At 40.0% G+C, this 22,049-nt stretch overlaps 1 protein-coding gene and 3 non-coding genes across 4 annotated transcripts; 2 read left to right on the forward strand and 2 right to left on the reverse strand.

Annotated features, from left to right (window-relative positions):
• Window positions 1-223: 223 nt before the first annotated feature.
• LOC120870407 (epididymal secretory glutathione peroxidase) lies at window positions 224-8,912 on the forward strand. The gene is made up of 5 exons (XM_040250070.1): window positions 224-304; window positions 3,102-3,255; window positions 6,190-6,307; window positions 6,788-6,887; window positions 7,996-8,912. Exons 1-5 carry the CDS (start codon window positions 224-226, stop codon window positions 8,200-8,202), a joined length of 660 nt encoding a protein of 219 aa, XP_040106004.1. The 3' UTR covers window positions 8,203-8,912.
• Window positions 8,913-12,401: 3,489 nt separating this feature from the next.
• Window positions 12,402-12,495, forward strand: TRNAI-UAU. The gene is made up of 2 exons: window positions 12,402-12,439; window positions 12,460-12,495. It is a non-coding gene; the product is annotated as a tRNA-Ile (tRNA).
• A 2,899-nt stretch (window positions 12,496-15,394) lies between these two features.
• TRNAR-UCG lies at window positions 15,395-15,467 on the reverse strand. Its single transcript has one exon. It is a non-coding gene; the product is annotated as a tRNA-Arg (tRNA).
• A 5,124-nt stretch (window positions 15,468-20,591) lies between these two features.
• On the reverse strand, window positions 20,592-20,665 carry TRNAT-UGU. Its single transcript has one exon. It is a non-coding gene; the product is annotated as a tRNA-Thr (tRNA).
• Between the last annotated feature and the right edge of the window lie 1,384 nt (window positions 20,666-22,049).

The following is a 22,049-nucleotide window of genomic DNA, read 5'->3' on the forward strand; positions in this document are numbered from 1 at the left end:
CTAGGTCCTCATTGCACTAGTGAGCGCTGAGTGCTCACGGGGGTGTGTGTAGGTGAGGATGTGGTTTGAATTCTATGTACTCTTGCCCCACTCACACCCTAGAAATCCTTGCCGCCCTATGATTGGCCTACATAGGCTTGGGCTAGTCCCTGGCAGAGTATCAAAAGGTTACTGGATGCCCAACAACCTCAGACTCTCAGACCAGTGATCTGAAGATACTATCATGACTGTACAGTTAAGGGCCTCTTGTCTTTTTCTCCTTTTCCTAGCTGGCTTTGTGCAAACAAATTACAGTCTAGAGAAGGTAAGTGACTTCCAGAGAGGGTGGGACAAGGTTCAAAGGTGGAGTCTTGGGTCCTGCTCCAAGATCCCACCCTCAGCTCTGCTTGTAAGGCTCTGACTTCTGCTTCCTCCCTCTAAACATTTCTTCACTTCTCCTCGAATCTTCTTCACTTCTATGGTGTTCCTTGAGCTGAATATGGGTAGGGACAAGAGAACCTTTTTACTGTGGTCCTTTCTCCTCTTCTTCTCCAGGTAGAGGTTGCCTGGACATCCTTCTAGCCACCCATCAGTATGCATCAGAGCTGGGTCTGAGGCGTGAGCTGTAGTGGGCATCACAGTGAGTGGGGATTAGGGTTTGGAGGAAAGTTTGAGTTGAGTCATCTCAGACACAGCTAAGCAGGAAACATATGAAAAGGTGGGAAAATGAATGTGGAAGTTTTAGGGATGGATAAAATCAGAGTTATCAGAGAAACATATGGAAAAAAATAACTGGAGGCCAAAATAATTGGATCTGAAGTTAGAAGTCTTGAATTCTGGCCTCTAATTCATGTCTTATTGATACAATAAAAAAAAGTTGCCTTATTGATAAAAATGTGTATAGCAATGGCAGGGGCAGTTTAGGAAAGAATAACAATAAACTAGAAGACCCAGAAGCAAAAAGCAATCAAAAGTTAGGGGCAAGCAAACTCTCATTCACATAATGGGTTATCATTTTTGGCCTTAGACAAGTCACTTCACCTCCATTAGTCTCTGCTTTCTCACCATAAATGTGTGTATAAGAGGATTTACCCACTTGTTCACCCAGTTATAGGGTGGGAGGGTGAGCAAAAATTATCGTGCATATGATGTGATCTATAATTGCAACTCTAGTAAGATCTTCCTTCCTCTTGATTAGATAACCTCTTGAGTGATTTTCCTTATTTTTGAAAGTTGAGACAGTGTTTATGCTAACTGGTGCTGGCTACTTGGGTGTGGAGACCCTTGACTGTAGAACTTGCTTAATAAAGGCCGAGTCTGGAGATATTTGAGACATATCACGCAGACCTAAATAAATGTGAAATAACAATGAATATCGGGAGTAAGCTGGACTGGACCTAGAGGAGTCTTTAAGATCAGAGTCTCAAGGTCATGCATTCTGGTACCCAACATGATTTTCAGGAATTTTCCTCACAGTAGCAAAGGCAGGAAAAAGGCAAATTCTTAAAAATGTTTAGCTGGGAACCAGGCATAATGGAGATAGGAATGGATACTCTGATATAATGTTATCTTTATATATGTCTCAGTTTTGCTGGTGTGTATTTGTGCGTACATTTAGGGAAAAGTGCAAAAGCCTGCATAGAGAAAATGCCTCTCTCCCCAGGAGTAAAAGCTAAGTAGCTAAGTGTGCTAGGGATACAATCAGTGGTAGAGTTTGGTTTGGTTTTGTGTTGGATCACTCCTTTAGGTGGGGCAGATGGTGTCTGATTAAAATCCATTATAGCCCTTGCATTTCCAGGGAGTCTAGTTTAATCCTAGTTTAAGTCTGGACCTTTCTTATTAGATTATATTCTTCCCTCTTTTCTCTGGTCAGTACCTCTCTGCCTTTTTCTAACTGGGTGGTTTGGATGTTAGCTTTCTTTTCATACTTTGGGATTTTACATTCCCTATATTCCAGAACCCATTTATAGCAGCTTCCCTGATATAGAGAAGGAAATCAGGATGTGCTGGTGAGCCCTGTGGAGTCAGCATATTTTGGGTACTGCATGGACCCTGCATGGATAAAGACAGAGGAGAGATAAGATGAGATCTGCCTGTAGAGGAATTTAACCTAAGGACAGGCAATGAAAATTTCATGCTGAACTTATTTCTATTATGTGGAACTTTGCTCAAATACGTTCCATAGATTGGATAAAGATTAAGGTAGATGGAGCTGGTGGTGAAGGTAGATATTAGATATCTAGAGCATGATGGGTAAGGAGTTGGCATGTGATAAGTTGGATGCTGCCAGACACAGTTTAGTGACCTACTTACAGATGGATTTTTGAGCTCTACATCTCTTTTCCTGGCAGCTACAAAAAGTTAGAATTTCATAGTATTGGCTTACAAGACCATCATATGAGTAAGAGTGCATTGAGAGAGAAAACTACTCAAGGTAGGAGTAATATTAGATTCTAGAATGTTAAACCTGGAAGCCTTTCAGGATCTAATAGGAATCTAGACAAATGTCTTCATTTTTACCAGTGGGGAAACTGAGGGCCAAGGATGAGAACTTCCCAAGATCACAAGGAACTCTAACAATAGAGCAAGCTTCTGATTCCCAGGTAGAGCTCTTTCCACTCCACCATGCTGATGAGTGGGGCAGGAAGTCAGAAGACCTAGGGAAAGTTAAAGAAGTAATAAGGCTATCCTGAAATACTTGGGAATTAAAAACCTTCTCTTCACTGTGGGAATCCAGGCAAGATGCCTTCAACCAAGAGACAAGGGGTAGCTTCATTTTCAGAGAAGCAAGAAAGGCAGTATGCTTTTCAGTTTGACTCCACTTACTTCCAGGCCATCCCATTCCAGCTCATGAATCTCTGCTTTTTTCCATTCATCCAAGCAGTTCCTGGTATTTTACCTCTGCAAAGATAATAAAGAGACTTGACTGCCTGTTCCTCAAAAATACCATTCCCTTTCAAGTCACAAGACCTAGTTTCAATCTTGTCATTGACACATTAGATGACTCGTATTTGTTTTCTGGATCTCAATTAATATATGTATTGTTCTTTAAATGGTTTGAAAGATTATACTGACATTAGGAATTATTATTACTAAAATTATGATTTTTTAAAATCTTCCAGATGGATTGCTACAAAGATGTGAAAGGCACCATCTATGATTATGACGCTTTTACTCTTAATGGAAAGGAACACATTCAGTTCAAGCAGTATGCGGGCAAACATGTCCTTTTTGTCAATGTGGCCACCTATTGTGGTCTGACAGCTCAATATCCTGGTAAGAGTTCATAGTTAAATCTCCTTGGGACTAATTTTCCAGCTTGTTACATTTTAAGTCATATTGATATTATATTCTAATTTTAATTCTATATATCAAAACAAATACTCATGATCAAGTGACTTTATTCTCTAATGTCAGGAGTAAGCAAACTATGGTCCACAGGGCAAATCCAGTCAGCCTAATTTTGAAATAAAGTTTTATTGAACACAGCCATGATCATTCATTTGCAGATTGTGGTTGATATTATGCTGCAAGACAGAGTTGAGTAGTGTGAGTGTTGGTGCCAGAGGCCATCTGAAATGACTAATCTGGACCTTCACAGAAAATGTTTGCTGACCCTTCCTACGTCCTGCCTCTGCTCTTTGCTCCTGAGATTTCCAGGAGAACCAATAATGTATTTGAGAGCAGCAGCCTCTCTGAAGATTCAAGTCTTCTTGGCAAATACAGGAGGTAGGATTGACGATTTTGAGACTTTTCCAGGTAACTTACAAAGACAGGGAAAAGAAAAAAGGGCTTTATCCCTGGAGCACCTTTGACTGGAGCGAGGGTTGGAGAGGCGACCGTAAGAGAGGCGAACGCTTCCTTTCCAACCTCAACACCTCCTTTAGGTGTAGATTTTTCCCCTCTCTGCGCATTATTCAGGGTAAAGTGTTATCTTTCTCATATCTTAGGCCATTTTGATTAAAAGCCAATAAATAATGAACAGGACTAATTTTTATCACAAATAGATGCTTTTCTTATATTTGAACTAATAAGAACTTCATTTTTAGGTTTTTCATTATTATATTTTGAATAGGTACTGAACTGAACTGTATTCACAAGGCTCAAAATTAAAGGAATAAAAAAATATAGAGTAAAAAGTCTTTTCATCTGTTTCCCTTCCCTTCTGGTGACCAGTATTATCATGTTTACAAAATATATATGTATTCTTTTTTTTTACTTTTCTACCAATTGATGACATATAATAAATGATGATGATGATAGTCAGTAATGTCTGACTCTTTTTGACTCACGGACTGTACCTGCCAGGCTCCCCTGTCCATGGGATTCTCTAGGCAAGAATACTGGAGTGGGTTGCCATTTCCTTCTCCAAACAAGTAATAAATACAACCTGCCAATTTGCTTTTTAAAATTAATAAGGTACCTTGGAGTTCGGATCATTTCCTCCTTCTGTTTTAAGATTGAATAATATTCTATTGGACCATACTTCATTTTGCCAGTTATAGGGATTTTAAAAATCAATTTATTCAGTTCCAACTCTGTATGTAATAGGTGCAAGAACTGGGGAATAGTTTCTCAAGAACTGGAAGACAGGTTTCCTAATTAATAGTCTGTTTCCTAGAGGAGTTATTATCTATAGTGACTAAAGACAAGAGGGGAGGATGTGAGGAAAAGTACTTAGGAACCATGTGGAAATAGGAAAGCAATCTTATATTGCAGAGAATAAAAATGAAAGGACTCAGAGGAGATATCAGTTGACACTGTTGCCTGAGCAGACTGTTCAGTTAGGGAGTGGCTGGTTAGTGTTTGTTATGGAACTAAAGATGTTCGGCTCACAAAGGGTGAAAAGATGATTATAAAAGTCTGGGGAAACAAACTGAAAAGCTTGGGGAAGAAGGCAATTGGAAGCTTGTGTTTTGGTATATCAGTGAGGGTTTTTAGGTAGAATGCGTCTTTAACATCCTGAAGATTGTTAAAGAACACCAGAAAGCTCAACTTGAAATTTCTCTGCTTCTTTTTGCCCCTGTCAGATTTACCCGCCTCCACCCAGGGTGAACCAGCCTGTGAAGAGGAGAGAAGTCCATTCTCATTGTGCATGTCCCTTCCTTTAAAAAAAAAAAAAAGATTCAATCTACCAATTAACCAATCAGGGAAGGCAAACTGATAGTCAGTGACGTTTAAATGTGGTTTTGTTTAAAATTAAAATGAAATTAAAATTTTTGTTTTTAAATTGTGGTACAAAAAGACAAAATATAAAATTTACCATCTTAACCATGTTTTAAGAAGACTGTTCAGCAGTGTTAAAAATATTCATTGTTGTAAAACAAATCTCTAGAACTTTTCTGTCTTGCAAAACTGAAACTCTGTATCCATTAAATAACAGCTCCCCTTTCTCCTTTCCCCCAGCCCCTGGTAACCACTATTCTACCTTCTGTTTCTATAAATTTGACTACTTTAGATACCACATGTATTTATCTTACCTACAGTGTTTGTCTTTTCATGACTAGTTTATTTCATTTAACATAAAGATTCATTCATGTTGTAACATGTGACAAAATTTCCTTCCATTTTAAAACAGAATAATATTCCATTGTATATGGATATACCACATTTTGTTTATGCATTCATCCATCAATGGACATTTGGGTTGCTTCCACCTCTTGATTTTTGTGTATAGTGTTCCTATGAACATGGATGTGCAGATATCTGAGACTCTGTTTTTCAATTCTTATGCATATATGCCCAGAATTGGGACTGCTGCTTTATGGTAATTCTATTTTTAATTGTTTAAGAAACCTCCATATTATTTTCCATAACAGTTATACAATTTTACAATCCTACCAGCAGTGATCTGGTGAGCTTTAGAATAATAAAGATGACTGGGGAGCCACCTCAGAATAATGTAACCAGAAGAACTTCTGGAAAGGAATCTGAGCATCCTTATTTTTAAGGAAAGGTCCCATCTGATTCTGATGTGCTGCAGATTTGGGAAATATTGCACTATAACAAAGGGCTTTTGCATACATGTCTGGAGATCTAGTATCTCATTTCAGCCCTGCCATGAACAGTCTTTCTGACTTAGGTATTTCCCCCCTTTTCCTGGACCTCTGTTTTTCCCTCTGTAAAATGGGTATTTCCAAGGATCACTGTCTATATACACAAGGCAGGCTCTCTGGCCGGGCCACTATATTGTCCATTCTCTACCCATAGAACTGAATGCACTACAGGAGGAGCTGAAGCCCTTTGGCCTAGTTGTGTTGGGATTTCCCTGTAACCAATTCGGAAAGCAAGAACCAGGAGAAAACTCAGAAATCCTTCCAGGACTGAAGTAAGTGCCTACTTAAAACCCTATAGAGATTTGTCTTTGTCTACCTTTTCTCCATTTCCAGAGGCACTTCCATGTTGGGGACTTCCAGGATGGGCAGTGGGTTATTGGGCTTGGGGTACCTACTAACTGATTTTAAATTTGGCCTTCACTGATGTGAGTCTGGCTGTGTCAGAGATGCTTTCCCCTTCCCTGGGAAGTGAGATCTGGATGGATGGTGGAGGAATGGGAGCACAGAAATAGCTCCTGGCGTTGCTGGTACAGAAACAATACAGATGGGAGACAGTGACAGCATGTGGAATAGAGAAAAATAAAGTGTCAGGGAGCCCAAAGTTTAACAATGGTCTTACTTCCCCTTCCCAACCCTGTTTTCTATATCTCCATATCTGTTTCCCCTTTTTTGTAACCTCAAATCCTGGTACCCTATTACAATTTTCTCTCTTATATTCTGGAGCTTCCTGGGAACATTATGGTTCATTGCAGGTATGTCCGTCCGGGAGGAGGATACGTACCTAATTTCCAGCTGTTTGAGAAAGGGGATGTGAATGGTGAAACAGAGCAAAAAGTCTTCACCTTCTTAAAGGTGAGTTAATTACTGACCTAAGCTGCTGCTTCTTTAATATTCCTAATGTAGAGTTGGTGTGGTAGAAATGGATGCAAGGGCTCCTGCCTGGAGGAGGGGTTGGACTCTTTGGAAGAGATCTCCTTATAAGCATAGGGACTAGGGTTAAATTTGTTAGTATCTGTGATGCTCTGGCTTTGTGGTACAAAGCATTGTGTAGAGTGCCACCTTTCACTGGGACCATTCTCTTTTGTTCATTGACATTCATTCATTCAAGGAACATTTGTTGAGTGCCTGCTATCTATAAGGCAGTTTGCTAAACAATAAGGGTATAAAAATGAACAGATGCAGTCCCTGTTCCTTGATGAGTTCATACTGGAGAAGACAAAAAAAAAAAAAAAAAGGCAGATATAATACAACGCAATAAGTGCCTTTTATGAAACACTGGCTCTTAGATACAGAGAACATGAGAGCTGAGAAGGGCCCTTAAAGATTATCAGAGTTCAGTGTCCTTAAATGCTGAACTGTGGGCCAAGATTGACCCATGTTGAGATTTTTATATATACTCAGTAAACTGAAAAAACAGGGCAATGTTAGGAGGGTTTCATAAACATCAACTGATTTATAGAGCTGCCCATTATTCTAAGATTAGGACACATATGTAATTTATTCTTATAATTATCTCTTTAAAACTAAATGAAGTAATGGTGTTTTAAATTTTTTCTCATTTTTCAAAACAAAACACTGGAACTCCATATTGGCCCCCAAAAGGTATTTTCAAAAGATGACTGGCCCATGGAGCATCAAGATCTAGGAAACCACATTCTCATCTATTCCCTTTGTAGAAAAGGGAATTGAAAGCTAGAGAGCTGACATATCTCATTCATAGGAACAGGATTTTGTGATGGGGTCACAGGGAGAAATAGAAAGAGGGAATAGACTTTTGCTATAATATCTACAACTTTCTTGGTAGTTAGCATGGTTGTGATTCAGAGACTATATTAAGATTCATAGGAAATGAACATATCTCAACATAAGAGGAAGTGGAGTATCTGTGGGTGAAACTAGCCTGGATCATCCATGAGCAGAAATGATTCCGTCATTTCTTTTTTCCATCTCTCTGCTGCAGCAATCCTGTCCTCACCCTTCTGAGTTTATGGGCTCAATCAAACATATATCCTGGGAACCCATCATGGTCCGTGACATCCGCTGGAATTTTGAAAAGTTCCTAGTGGGACCTGATGGCGTCCCTGTCATGCGCTGGTTTCATCGGACTCCAGTCAGTACAGTCAAGTCAGATATTCTGGCATACATGAAACAGTTCAAAACCAAATAAGATCAAGTTGGGGGCGAGAGCCATCCTGCTTCTTTACCTGAAAACCTGTTTAAAAACAAAATCTTTTCTCTACATTCTCTTCGCTCAGTCGTGTCCAACTCTTAGCGACCCCATGGCGTACAGCCTACCAGGCTCCTCTATCCATGGGATTTTCCAGGCAAGAGTACTGCAGTGGGGTGCCATTGCCTTCTCCAGTTCATCCATGAGGATACGTCAATTTGCCATGATATCCTGAAAAAGAATGTTCCTACACATTCTGAGTCTTCCTTCTCTCTCTACCCTAAATGTGTAGAATTGACAATGCGGCGAATAGCCATACAATTTAAGTTCTACTTCATAACATTTGTCTTCCCCTAGGAGAAACATGTAAAGTCAATTTCCAAATATTTTCAGATCAGCCTTTTTCCATGACACCCCACCGATCCCTGCCTCCACTGATCTGTCACTCTTTTGTAGGAGCCCTAGATAGAGTGGGAGCAAGAAATTGCCTCACATGAAGGGAAGAGTATCTCCATGATGGTGGCAGTCAGAGCCTCTTTTTAATTCAGACCCTACAAAAACTTTACTCTGTCTGGTCTTTAGTGTATTCAGATTATGACACTTGGGCAGAGCATCCTTTGAAAGATAGGCTTTCCCTTCTCAACCCTAGAACCCTTAGCTTCAGAACCAGCCCTGCAACTATCTCCAATAAAATGTTTCCTACAGCATCTAGATTCACTGTGGTGGTTTTCAAATCCTATCCAGAGCTCAAACTCATTTTCTCTCTTCTTCCTCACTGTGACTGTCACAGATGGTGTATTGACTAAATACCTGGACCCTTTGGATAGAAGATTTACCTTCCTAGATCCTTGGAAGGTTGTTACCTGATGACTCTCAACTGTCGTCCCTTTTTAGGAATTGTCTCAGGTCAAGGTCACATTTCATTTCCAAGGGCAGCCTATATCCAATTATTGGTCTATGAGAGGTATAACAGCCAAGATCTGACTTCTCAACTTGGGACACATCTAAAGGGCCATTCCAGTGGGGGAGACCCCCAGGAGTAGGCAAATGCCCTTCTGTGCTTGCACTGCAGCCCAGTTTGTTCCTCTGACAGATTTTGATTCTTCATTGATTCTCAGGTGTTCACCCTGAGATAGTGCCCCAGTAAAGTTTCTGAATGCAAATCCCCATTTTGGAGTCTTTCCAGGGAACACAAAATACAGTAGTTGGTAAAGCATCTGAATAAGAAAATGCCATGATGAGTTTTTTGGTTGTTTTTTTTTTTTTGCAACACCCATGCAGCAAGTGGGGATATTAATTTCCTGACCAGGGATGGAACCCATGCCCTTGAAGTGGAAGTGCAGTGTCTTAATCACTGGACTCCAGGGAAGTCCCTAAAATGAGATTTTTGAAGCTGAATTATCCATCTGGTTGGCAGTAAAGGGATTGGTGGAACACAAACAGCCACTAGCACAAAGTAGCAATTTTTAAAACTTTCACCCAACCTGAACTGAGATGTTATACCAATGGATATGCAAAAGCAGATGTGATGTATCAGGTGCTTGATAAATATGGGAGAGATGATAATAATAATGTAATAGAATTCTTCAGTAGAAGAAATTGATGCCTTGGAGAGAGATGATTAAATGCTGAGGATGATATCTCATCAAATAAAGTGAAAGTCACTCAGTTGTGTCCAACTCTCTGGGACCGAGGCCAGAATACTGGAGTGGGTAGCCTTTTCCTTCTCCAGGGGAATCTTCCCAACCCAGGGATTGAACCCAGGTCTCCCACATTGCAGGCAGATTCTTTCACCAGCTGAGTCACAAAGGAAGCCAAGTAGAGGCTAATGTGAAAGCCAGAGTCTCCATAGGAGGATATAAAAAAACTCTCATATCCTGCAACTCAAGGGCAAAAAAAGCTAAGGTTCAGCTCCAAGATTTAATCACAGGAATAGTAGCACTCCAGAGTATGTTAAATTCCCGAACCAGATTATCTTCTGTGCCTAGGTCATGGCCTCAATTGGAAAAGAACAGAATATTGAGACATTGGATGGAGACATCTGGTGGGATGCATTGTTGTTGCTGTTGAGTCGCTAAGTCATGTCTGACTCTGCGATCCCATGGACTGTAGCCTGCCAGGCTCTTCGGTCTATGGGACTTCCCAGGCAAGAATACTGGAGTGGGCTGCCATTTTCTTCTCCAAGGGATACATTAGAACATCTAAATCTCCAGATTTCCCAAGATCATTTGAGCTATTTAGAAGTAGCCCAATCCTCCTTACCAAGGGTTAGATAGTCCTTCTTCCTTGAAGACAATGCAGAGATCTCTCCTCTGCCAAACATGTACCTCTGCCACACATTGGGCATCCTTCCATACACAACTAAATTCTAAGTGTTCTGGATCAAGAATAGTAGACTGCAAAGTTAGCTGATGTAGAATACACTGATACTAGAGCATTCTCCCAAAGTACAGAATTTTTATCAGCTGGCAAGAACTCAACGTACTGTTAGGATTCTCCTGCTTAAAACAGCAAAAGCTCTCACTAAATGTGGTAGGAATGCCAGGACTCTTGACATTGATGGTAGAAAGAGGGATCAAAAATTCAAAGAAGTGGACGTGCTAGAGTGGATTTACCATGTAATACTGGAAAACCCACTGGATGAATTGGTAACAGGAGAGCCAAAGGATATTCTGTTGGGGGTTGGGGGAAGCATGTGATGGGAGAGGTACAGTACCATTACTAAAAGTTCCATGGTGAGTGTCCTCTATTGGACTTGTGCTGGTGATACGAGATTCTGCTACAGAAGTGGCTTCACTGACAGCAATGGGAATTATAGGATCTTGAAGCAATTCAGGCCAGAAATAGCAGCACTGAGCTGGGCAGAACCTGGTCAGTGTATGCACGTGCATGCGCCAGGTGTGGTGGGCAAAATTCATGTAATGAAAGACAATTTCAGAGAGGTAGCCACCTTTGTAGAGAGTTGAGACAGTAAATAAAATACAGCATCCCTAGAAACAAAATAGATGGGCAGCCAACAAGCATATCACTGTCTACACAGAAGAAATCAAGGATAATCAGAAGACTGAGGATAGCTGCCCCAGTTAAAAATACAATCACAATACCTTGCCCAGTTTCTGATCATAAACCAGTTTTCAGATCTGACATCTTGGATTAAAGGGAGAAGCCAATTCCTGAGGACCCTGCAGTGCCACTGAAAATATATAGAATATAATTCCCCCATTTCTTTCCTAAATGGACTTGCTAAAGAGAAAAACCCTCAAATTTCAAGGGCTGTTGGAAACAAGGTCCAAGTGAATATTGATATGGAAAGACCCAAAGTGTCATCACGGCCCCTCTGTTAAAATGGAGGTAATGGGGGTCCGGTAACAAGTGAAGTTGTGGTTCACGTCTGGTTCACAGTGTGTCCACCCAGGCCATGGATCCATCCGGTGGAAGTTTCTTTTGTCCCAAAATGTATAACTAGAATGAAAAATCTTGAAATGAACCACAAATATAAACAATATATTTCTCTGAGTATGAGACTTCAGAAAATTTTCAAGTTACCACCTTTTTGTTTTTCTGCATTTCCTTAATCTGTATTGCATTTAATATAGTTTATTTAAAGTACATTTAAAACAGTGCTTTTTCTAAAGGAAATATTAGCTCTCCAAATGTTTCAGGATAGCAAAGTGTTTTAACATTCTTAAGTTAAAAAACAGTGACTGGGTCGGGGTGGGACGGGTGGCATCTGAAGCAGAGGGAAAGTCGGCCGAGCGGAGGGCAGAGCCGAGGCAGAGGTGATGATAAGTTCCCGGGAATTCGGAGCAACGAAAATGCACTGTGGTCTCCCAGACGGAGTACACACTCCTGAGTGGAAAGCTTCCTGCCTTTGTGGAACCAATGTAATTTTTTTTTTCCCATTCAAATGCTTTCAAATAAGTCTGAATTTAGAGAAGCCGTGGGAATATGAGCGGAAAATCAAGATGGAGATGACTGCGACACTCAACCGCGGCTGCTTCTCTGTACTGTGGGGGAAACGGCGGCAGATTGGCTGATACCAACTAATCAAAGACTGCTGCTGTGAATTGCATATCAGATTCAAAGAGAAAACCCCATATCAGAAGGCGCCATTTTATTCACAATATTGACTACCTTAAACAAGTCTTCATCTGTGAAAGTATATTCACTTACACCTCCCCAAACCCCTACCTAGCGGAGCTCCAGTGGCGCAATCGGTTAGCGCGCGGTACTTATAAGACAGTACACTTGTGAGCAATGCCGAGGTTGTGAGTTCGAGCCTCACCTGGAGCAAATTTTACTACTCTCTAGACGTATGAGACAGGTTAAATTTGAGGTCCCCGCAAAGAGATCAACGGTTGGGATTTACACACTAGAGCTTGGTTGTGGGTTGTCTTAAAATTCTGTTTACGGTCGTGCATGATTTAAGTACCATCCCGCTGATTTCGGTGTCTTCCTTCTTCCGACACGTTGGCAATTTAACTTTTGTCTCTTGCCAAGACTGTTTCACAGTAATAAACTACGTCTGATTTGTCGGTTGTGTGAAATGTGGACGATCTTGGTTTTTAAACGTATCTCAGTAGAAATTTTCCTGTATTTGAACCTGGTTTCCTCAGTTTCTCCACTCATCGGGGCTTCCTCTAAGGTGCTTATTACTCTTTATAAGTCCATGCTGCCTGTAGATATATCAGACGCTCAGGAACTCAGTCTCAGAAAAAGAGTTGAACCAGGAGTCTGTGTGTGGGTCACTTAATCTCACCCTCTCGATCTTAAACATTATCAGAGTCATCCTGAGACAAGGACATGGAGTTCTCTAGCTTTACAAAAATTTGTAATTGCACGTGTTCAAATGCTCAGCACTATCAGTGCTTTTTCAGCTGCTGCGACATTTTGGAGCGCTTACATTATCCCTGGCCCCACCCTGAGCTGCCCACCAGGTAAAGAAAGTGAAGTCGCTCAGTCGTGTCCGACTCTTTGCGACCCCATGGACTGTAACCCACCAGACTCCTCCGTCCATGTGATTTTCCAGGCAAGATACTGGAGTGGGTTGCCATTTCCTTCTCCAAACATAGGTTCAAAACAAGGTTCACAGACCAATTCAGATTAACACTGGTAAAGAAGTGATAACGGATAATTTACTTACCAAGATATATCAATAGTGGCTATTCACAGTGTTGTTTTTAGTGTTAAATGGGATAACAAAACATTGTTTGATTGATTGATTGTTGTTGTTCAGTCACCAAGTCCTGTCACAAATTCCCACTATGCATGTCCCTTTGGAATATGATCGTGCAGCAGCTACCATAAAGAGGTGGAGTCTATTTCCCTCCTTGTATGTGAGCTGACCTTGTGATTTGGCCAATAGAATGCTGTCCTAATGATGTTGTGGGAGTGAGGTTGTGGGAGTTTCAATATTAGGGTTCAAGAGCCTTATAACTTCTCCTCTTGCCATCTTGGGACCCTGAGACATCATGTGAAGAAATCCTACCTAACTTCCAGAAAAACTGAAGATCATGTGAAGAGAGAGTCCCAGTCATCCCAGCCATTCCACATGACACCCCAGACAGTGAGTGGGAACATTTTGGACCATCTAGTCCCAGTCAGGCTGCCAGAAAACTGCAATCAATGAGTGACCACAAGCAAAACCAGCAAAAGAATTGCCTAGTTGAGCACAGCCCAATAACTGACCTGCAGAATTGCAAACTAAATGTTGTTTTAAGTCACCCACAAAATCTGGGTGAGGTTTGTTACAAAGATGTAGATGACTGACATAAGCATTTAGCATGGAATTAGAATCCATAACAAGCAAACAGATTGATTTAGTGAGTAAAATTACCCATAAAGAAAAGCCCAAGTCTAGACATCTTAACTGCTAAATTCTACCATTTTTAAAAAATTGATATTAATTCTTTACAAACTCTTATAAAAATTGGAAAAGGAAGCCATTATTACCTTGATGCTAAAGTCACACAAAGACATCATGAGATAAGAAAACTACAGACCAATATATCTTATAAACATGGACATAAAAATTCTCAACAAAATACTAACAAACAAAATCCAGCAACAGATGAACATATTACAAAAAGGCCTGAGGAAACGTTTGAGGATGGTGTCTGTGTTCATTATCTCTTTTGTAGTGATGGTTTCATGAGTTATACATATATCAAACTATAAGTTTAAATACATGCAGTTTAAGAAAATTATGCCTCGATAAAGCTGCTAAAGAAGTACACTCACAGGAAAAAAAAATCATTACAGCATTCGGCATGAGCAGTTGTGGATTTTTTTTTCTTTCTCTCCTTCCTATACTGTGGAAGAGCTGTGTCTGGTTAGATTTATTTCTTCTTTTAATGTTTTAAAGAAGTTCGTAGTAAACGGAAGGACATGTAATTTTCTCAGTAGGAAGACTTGACAACTAATTCAAAATATTTCATAGTTTAAGACCATTTAAAATTTCAATTCCTACTTGAATCTAATTTGAGCTGTCATATTGTTATATGAATGTGTCCATTACACCTAAATATTCAAATGTATTTGACCACGTTCTTTCCACTTGTGCAGAAGCTGCTCCCTCTTCATTATAATTTGCCTGACTGGTCTCTTCTCATGGTTCCAGGTTTCTGTGTTAACCCTGGCTCCTCAGATACTGCTTAACGTTCAACTAATTCATCCTGCAACGTGTGGGAGAACCCACAGCTGGTCTCTGAGAACCCACCGAAAGACGGCGCTCCTCTCAGGTGGCATCCACGTGAATCAGGAGCCAGCTGCTTAAAATGTGGCAAGTTTTCCTGTCGAAAGGGGGCGCCATTTAAACTGACTTCCAAAAAGCAAATCAACATTTTCAGCGTCAAAGTACAGAGCGGCACCTGAAAACCAACGGAAGAGTCGTAAGCTAAAATAAGATACGTCCAGACACTATCGGACGGGGAGAGCAGAATTCCTTGACATTAGTGCCTTGTGGCACCCACCTCACTCCCTGGGTCCACCCAAACTCCTGGAGGAGACTCCAAAAGACCAAGGCTGGCGCTTTTCGCAATCCCAACACCTGCGTACCTGCCTGACCAAGGACTCCTATAGTACAAAGAGAAGGCTGGCACCGACCCCACTTACTGAATCACACATAACCAAAGGGAGATTCTGGGACAGTGATATCTGGGTAAAGGTAGCCGGAGTGTGAAAAAGGAAACCACAACCACGAAGGGATTCGAACCCTCAATCTTCTGATCCGAAGTCAGACGCCTTATCCATTAGGCCACGTGGTCCTCCGCTCGTAGTGTGAAGGAAAATTTTACAAGTATTGAGAATCTGGGCTATTCTTGTTAACTGCAACTCATGAAAAATACCTTTCCCATCAATTTTACTTAAAAGGTGGTGTCATTGGTACAAAACCCAAGTAACTTCTTTTAAGAAGTTATGGTTAGAGACTAGGGCAAAATGGAAATTCTGCTTTTCTCCAAACTCCTACCCTTAGCCTGACACCAAATTTCTTTTCTGAACAAAATTTTACACTTGCATTGTAATGCCTCTTCAGTCGGTTGATTAACCTATTTAAAAAAAAAAAAAAGAAGACGAAGAAGCAAAAAAGGATTGAAATGTCTTTCTGTAATCACGGCTACAAAGGCTCGATTTACCTTCAGAATGAAGACAAAGTCAAAATTAAGACCCTATGGGAATAAGTTAAAATTCCAAAAAAAAAAAAAAAAAAAAAAAGACCGTTCCTGGCATCCTCTCAGCTGGGTGCCCAATCCTGACAAGACGTCTTCAATTAGGATTGAATTGAGAAGCGTCTTCCTAGGCCTGGCCCTTCTTGGAAACCGCGAAGAACAGGCCCACTGAGTACCCACCAGGGACACCTGAGTAAAAACCCCAACGATTGTACTTACTGAGCAATTAGAAAATGTCCCTCCTTTTGTGCAGCCACTGGGTTGTGGGGTTGTGTGACTGAGAGGGAAGGAACCATTCTTCAGGTTAGAAAGGTTGGATTTTGAGTCATTTTGTTGTAGTTGTCTGTTTCCTTTCCAGCTCATTTCCCACAGCCACTCTCATCTCAGCGGATCTCGACCCCCCCATTAGTGATGGTGCGGGCGAGGAAAGCACACGGGTGGTGGGAAGGCGCGCGGGAGGAGGCCTGGAGGAGACACTCACACCGCCTAATTTGGACCCTGTTCCTGAGGGGTGCAGTGGGCGCAGTGAAAGCAACTCAGCTGGAATCTGAGGCATTTGGGGGGGCCTCATTCCGCATTATTAGGAACTGCCAGGGCCTGATTTTGGTCTTCATCCAACCTGCCTTCGCAGAGCATTCGGGCTCCCCGCCCCAAAAAGTTGAGGTTACACAGATTTTTCACAATTTAGAGATGCTAGAGAAATAGCGTTTTCTCAAAAGCTCCTGAGCACCCTGCAAAGGCTGCTCTCTTTTGCTTGCTTTCCAGGAAAGCACTACCCCGGTTCTCTGGGCTACAGCAGGTCAAAGTGACAGACTGTCTGGGGTCTGTCCTTAACCCAGCCTTCAGTAAGCATTCCAGGAACTGAAATCTAAAAGATGAGAAAGGTTAGCAAAAAATAAAATAAAAAGCAAAAGAGCAGTATATCCAAAGGTGGATCAGAATGTGCAAAGGTGTAAGAAATTTTGCCGAACTAATTTGAAGTTTTAAATGAAATCATAACAAAAAATCAATTAAATTTCACTAAAGAAAAAAATAGCAAATATGAATAGTCCCAAACCATTAAATTAAACAATAAATACTCAAAAATTTTTCCCACAGAGAAAACTCCAAACCCAGATATTTTAATCTGAAAGTTCTATAAAACATTACAGGGAAAATAATTTCAGCTGGACACAAATACTTCCAAATATGGTAACAGAAAGAAGCCTCTCCATCTCATTTTATAAGCCTACTTTCATCCTAATGAAATCAAAGCCAGGAAACATGAAGAAAGTAAAGGGAAAATGTTTACCTCAGTACAGGGAGAAAGAGCAAATTTTTTAACCTGATTTTTAAAATACAAAAATAATCTGCAGAAAACATAGTACTTAAAGGCAAAAAATTCAAAACATTCTGTTTGAAATTAGGAACACATGAAGTAAACCAGAAATTACCACTTGTATTTTCTACCAGAAAAGACCCTGATGCTGGGAAAGATTGAAAGCAGGAGGAGAAGGGGACAGAAGATGAGATGGTTGGCTGGCATCACCAACTGGAAGGACATGAGTTTGAATAACTTCCAGGAGTTGGTGAGCGACAGGGAAGCCTGGTGTGCTGCAGTCCATGGGGTCACAAAGAGTCGGACACGACTGAGGAACTGAACTGAACTGATTCTCTACTAGACAAAAGGAAAGCAAAAAAATAAAAAGCTGTGATGACTAGAAAGGAATCAACAGAACTGACTTTTTCTTTTTAATAGATCATATTGGCAACCTACTCCAGTATTCTCGCCTGGAGAATCACATGGACAGAGGAGCCTGGTGGGCTACAGTCCATGGGATCACAAAGAGTTAGACACAACTCAGTGACTGAACACGCACACATACATATGCTTATGTACAAAGATCAAACAGAAAAATTATTATAAATAGTGTCAGAGTTTTACCACATTTTCATGACAGCTATAAAATTTTAATTATATGCAATAAAGAAATATCTAGAAATCATACAAAATGAGATATTATGATAATATTTCAATAACAAGGAAACATTTCAAAACAAATACAACATGGTTTCATCTATAGAAACTACAAACTAAGCATATTAAGTAATCTATTGTGTTAAATACACATATATTAGAAGTAAAGCTTAAAAGCAAGGGACTGAATGGGAGGGAGGCTCTAGAAGGAAGGGATATATGTATACTTAAAGCTGATTCATGTTGTTGTGCAGCAGAAGCTAATACAAAATTGTAAAGCAATTACCTCCAATTAAAAAAAAAAAGAACTAAGGACTCACCCATGTGCATGAGAAATCTTGGGAATAAATGATCCAGTCCCTCAGAGGGCTGCATCCAGTTCCTGGCTGAAAAATTAACTGCAATCCCGTGAGAGACCTCCAAGCCAGTGCCACCCAGCTAAGCTGCTTCTAGATTTCTGATGCACAAAAATTGCTTGAGAATAAATGTTTATTGCTGTTTTAAGTTTTGTTTTTTTTTTAAAGGCAAGGGAATGATAATCACAAGCGTTAATATAGTTGTTATCTCAAGTGAGAAAGAGATGTAAAGTGGAGTAGGGCAAATGGAACTCATAAAATAAAGGCAATGTTCTCTTTCTTAATTGGTGGCTTTTTCTTTTTAAATTATTTTTAATTGAAATGTAACAAACATGCAGGAAAATGTACAAACAGAAGCATATACAGAATACTTACATTTATGTAGATGTATCTCTGAATATATATGTATGTGAGTGAAAGTCACTCACCAGAATACTGGAGTGGGTAGCTGTTCACCTCCCCAAGGGATCTTCCAAACCCAGAAATCGAACCCAGGGTTCCTGCACTGCAGGTGGATTCTTTACCAGCTGAGCCACCAGGGAAGCCCTTATATATGTATATATAAATGTATATATCACTGAATATTTACAAAGAGAACACGTCTATGAACTCTCACTCAGATCTTCTGTTCCAATTTATTGCCACTATTTCTATCAAATTGAATCAAGAATTAAGTTTTGTCACCTAGGTTATCTGTGTCAAGAAATACCAGAAGCCCCTCTCATGTGCCTCCTAACTACTTTCTTCTTAAGGGTAATCACATTTTGGACTCTGATATCATCTATTAGCTTTGCACATTTTAAATAACATATAAATAGAATTGTCCAGTATGTACTCTGATGTCTGGCTACTTTTGTGCAGCACTATGAGGTTCATCCATGTTGTTGTATTCAATGATGTTGTTTGTATTTATATATATACAGTCATATACATATATAATCATATTGTATTAATATGCCACAATTTATCCATTCTAGTGGTTGATATATGAGTTATTTTCAGTTTGTGAAAATTGTGAATAGGGCTGTTAGGAACACTTTTGTATATGCTTTTCTGTGGACTTGTATACAGATTTCTATTGAAAACTGTAACTAAGAAATTGACCCCATTTTTTATATTTGCTGACAGCTTTCAAGACCCATCACTCTCACATTTAAGCCAGCCCATAAGAAAGTGCTTAAGCTCTCTCAGAGGGAAGATCAAACCACGCTAGTCCTGGTTCTCACTTAGGAATCTTCACTCCCCTCTCCATTCCACAGCCTGGCCCCTAACCCTGTAAAAACCAAAGCCCATCACCCCTCCTTGCTCTTATTTTTGGACTTACCTGAGAGCCTCCCCTAGGCTCCCCAGAAAACTTCATTATGTGAAAGATAAATGTTTTCATATCTCCCTGGTACATATGTAGCATTATCGATCTTGCCATTTGAATCATTTGGGTATGGTGACCATTTCATTTCAGCTGATTGATTGCAAGATAGATGTGCACTCATGAATGGACTTACAGAGTCACAACAAGTGACTTTACTACACTTTTTTTTAGCAAGCAGCATATATGATTTCCATATATCTGTAATTACATGTAAGGGAAATGGACAAACTGAAAATGGGAAAAAATAAAATATGACAAACTAGATAAAAAGATAGATGAAAAACAATTATCCATAACCAAACAAACTCAGCTGGTGAATGCAAGACTCTATTTCAAGTCTATTTCAATGCTATAGAAATGCTAGTGCCAGGTGGGCTAATGAAAAAAAATGTTATGTTGATTCAGGTTTTCTTTTGTTTATAGAAAGTTTCTTTTTTTAATTGAAGTATAATTGACCTACAGATTCTATGTTAGTTCCAGTTGCACAATATGGTGATTTGATATTTCTATTACAAGATAATTACCATGATAACTCGAGTTACCATACAAAGATATTACAATATATATATTTTTACTGTATTCCTCATGCTATACATTTTACGTTAATGACTGATTCATTTTGTAACTGGAATTTTGTGCCTCTTAATCTCCCTTACTTATTTCACTCCTACCTGACCCTATTCAACACCTACCTGACCCCTCCCGGGATGGCGACAACCATCCCATAATGGAGGTGAAGCAGGTTTATTTATTTCCCCAGAAAATGACCTTCTCAAGTTCACTTGCCTTTTTGTGACGGAAAGAAGAGGGTTGCAGAGATTTACAATCATTCTTAGCGGTCTGCCTTTTTCGGGATTGGGAGGAGGCAGGGGGTTGGTACTTTTGTGAAGGGAAGATAGGTTTGTGATCATTCTTAGGGTTCTGCCTTTTTCGGGATCGGGAGGAGGCAGGGGGTGGTACTGTAGTACTCAATCAGAACAGAACAGAATTGTAGTATTGAAATCTTCATCTTTTCTCAGGGAAGAAGAAGCGTGCAAAATAGGCCCTACTGGGATTCGAACCCAGGATCTCCTGTTTACAAGACAGGCGCTTTAACCAACTAAGCCATAGAGCCAGACGAAGTACGATTCCCGAAAGAAACTTTAAATCAATTTTCTTTGTTACTTTGAAAAATATCCAGATCTTTTCCAATCTTACTTATATACAGGTTGTGCCCATTTCAGTGACTGAACAAAGGGCTTGACAATGTGATGATTACTATGCCTCACAGCGACAGAGAAGTTAAAATGAGGCCACAGACAACACATCCGAGTCCTGAATTTGAGTAAAAATATTGTAATACATTATATTTCTATAGCACTTTGGAATTTACCAAAATTTGCCTCTCTGAACATCAAAGGCAACCCCAAATACTGAGCATATTATCGTTCCTATTTTATATTCAACTGCAAAAACGTTTAAAGATTTGTTCAAGTTTGCAAAGATAGTGAAGAACTGGAGTTAAGACGAACTCATTTTCTGATGCTAATTCATTACCATCTGAGTCACCAGGGAAGCCCTCTGATGCTAATTAAACCATATTGTCAGTACAGCATTTTCACAAGCTGCAGAAAGAAACAACCCCAAGAATCATGGCAGCTTATAGTAACACACCCTGCTCCTGCTATTTGTCTACCATGACTCCGCCCAGGATGAGGGAGCCATCTCTACCTGAAACATTGATGGTCTCTTGACAAACGAAGAAAAAAAATATGGCAAATCAAGAACTGTTTCTTGGTGCCCAAAAGTACCATGTCAATTCTGCTCACATTTTATTATCCAGAGTGAAATAAGTCAAATCTGGTTATCTGTGGTGTGAGGCAGTACAATCATATCCCAGGAAGAGGCACTAAATACTTTTGAAAATAAATTTTCACAACTACAATCCCATAGAGTCTTTTGTGAAACTCATAACTTTTTTCTTTTAAAAAAAATTTATTTGTCCATCTCTTCCTAGTCTGTGTTGAAAATGTTCAATTTTGTGGCTTTTAAGTTTTTAGTTTCCATGATCCAACATCCGCTGGATCATGGAAAAAGCAAGAGAGTTCCAGAAAAGCATCTATTTCTGCTTTATTGACTATGCCAAAGCCTTTGACTGTGTGGATCACAATAACCTGTGGAAAATTCTGAAAGAGATGGGAATACCAGACCACCTGACCTGCCTCTTGAGAAATCTGTATGCAGGTCAGGAAGCAACAGTTAGAACTGGACATGGAACAACAGACTGGTTCCAAATAGGAAAAGGAGTACATCAAGGCTGTATATTGTCACCCTGCTTATTTAACTTATATACAGAGTACATCATGAGAAACGCTGGACTGGAAGAAACACTAGCTGGAATCAAGATTGCCAGGAGAAATATCAGTAACCTCAGATATGCAGATGACACCACCCTTATGGCAGAAAGTAAAAAGGAGCTAAAAAGCCTCTTGATGAAAGTGAAAGAGGAGAGTGAAAAA

Source organism: Oryx dammah, unplaced genomic scaffold, assembly GCF_014754425.2.
Source record: "Oryx dammah isolate SB20612 unplaced genomic scaffold, SCBI_Odam_1.1 HiC_scaffold_11, whole genome shotgun sequence".
Taxonomy (NCBI): Eukaryota; Metazoa; Chordata; class Mammalia; order Artiodactyla; family Bovidae; genus Oryx; species Oryx dammah.

What these genes read in the sequence shown, in the direction of transcription:
- LOC120870407 (XM_040250070.1), top strand. Translation starts at nt 224, where the DNA reads ATGACTGTACAGTTAAGGGCCTCTTGTCTTTTTCTCCTTTTCCTAGCT. An exon ending in CAAATTACAGTCTAGAGAAG is followed by an intron (nt 305 to 3,101) that starts GTAAGTGACTTC and finishes AAAATCTTCCAG; the next exon opens with ATGGATTGCTACAAAGATGT. An exon ending in TCTGACAGCTCAATATCCTG is followed by an intron (nt 3,256 to 6,189) that starts GTAAGAGTTCAT and finishes CTCTACCCATAG; the next exon opens with AACTGAATGCACTACAGGAG.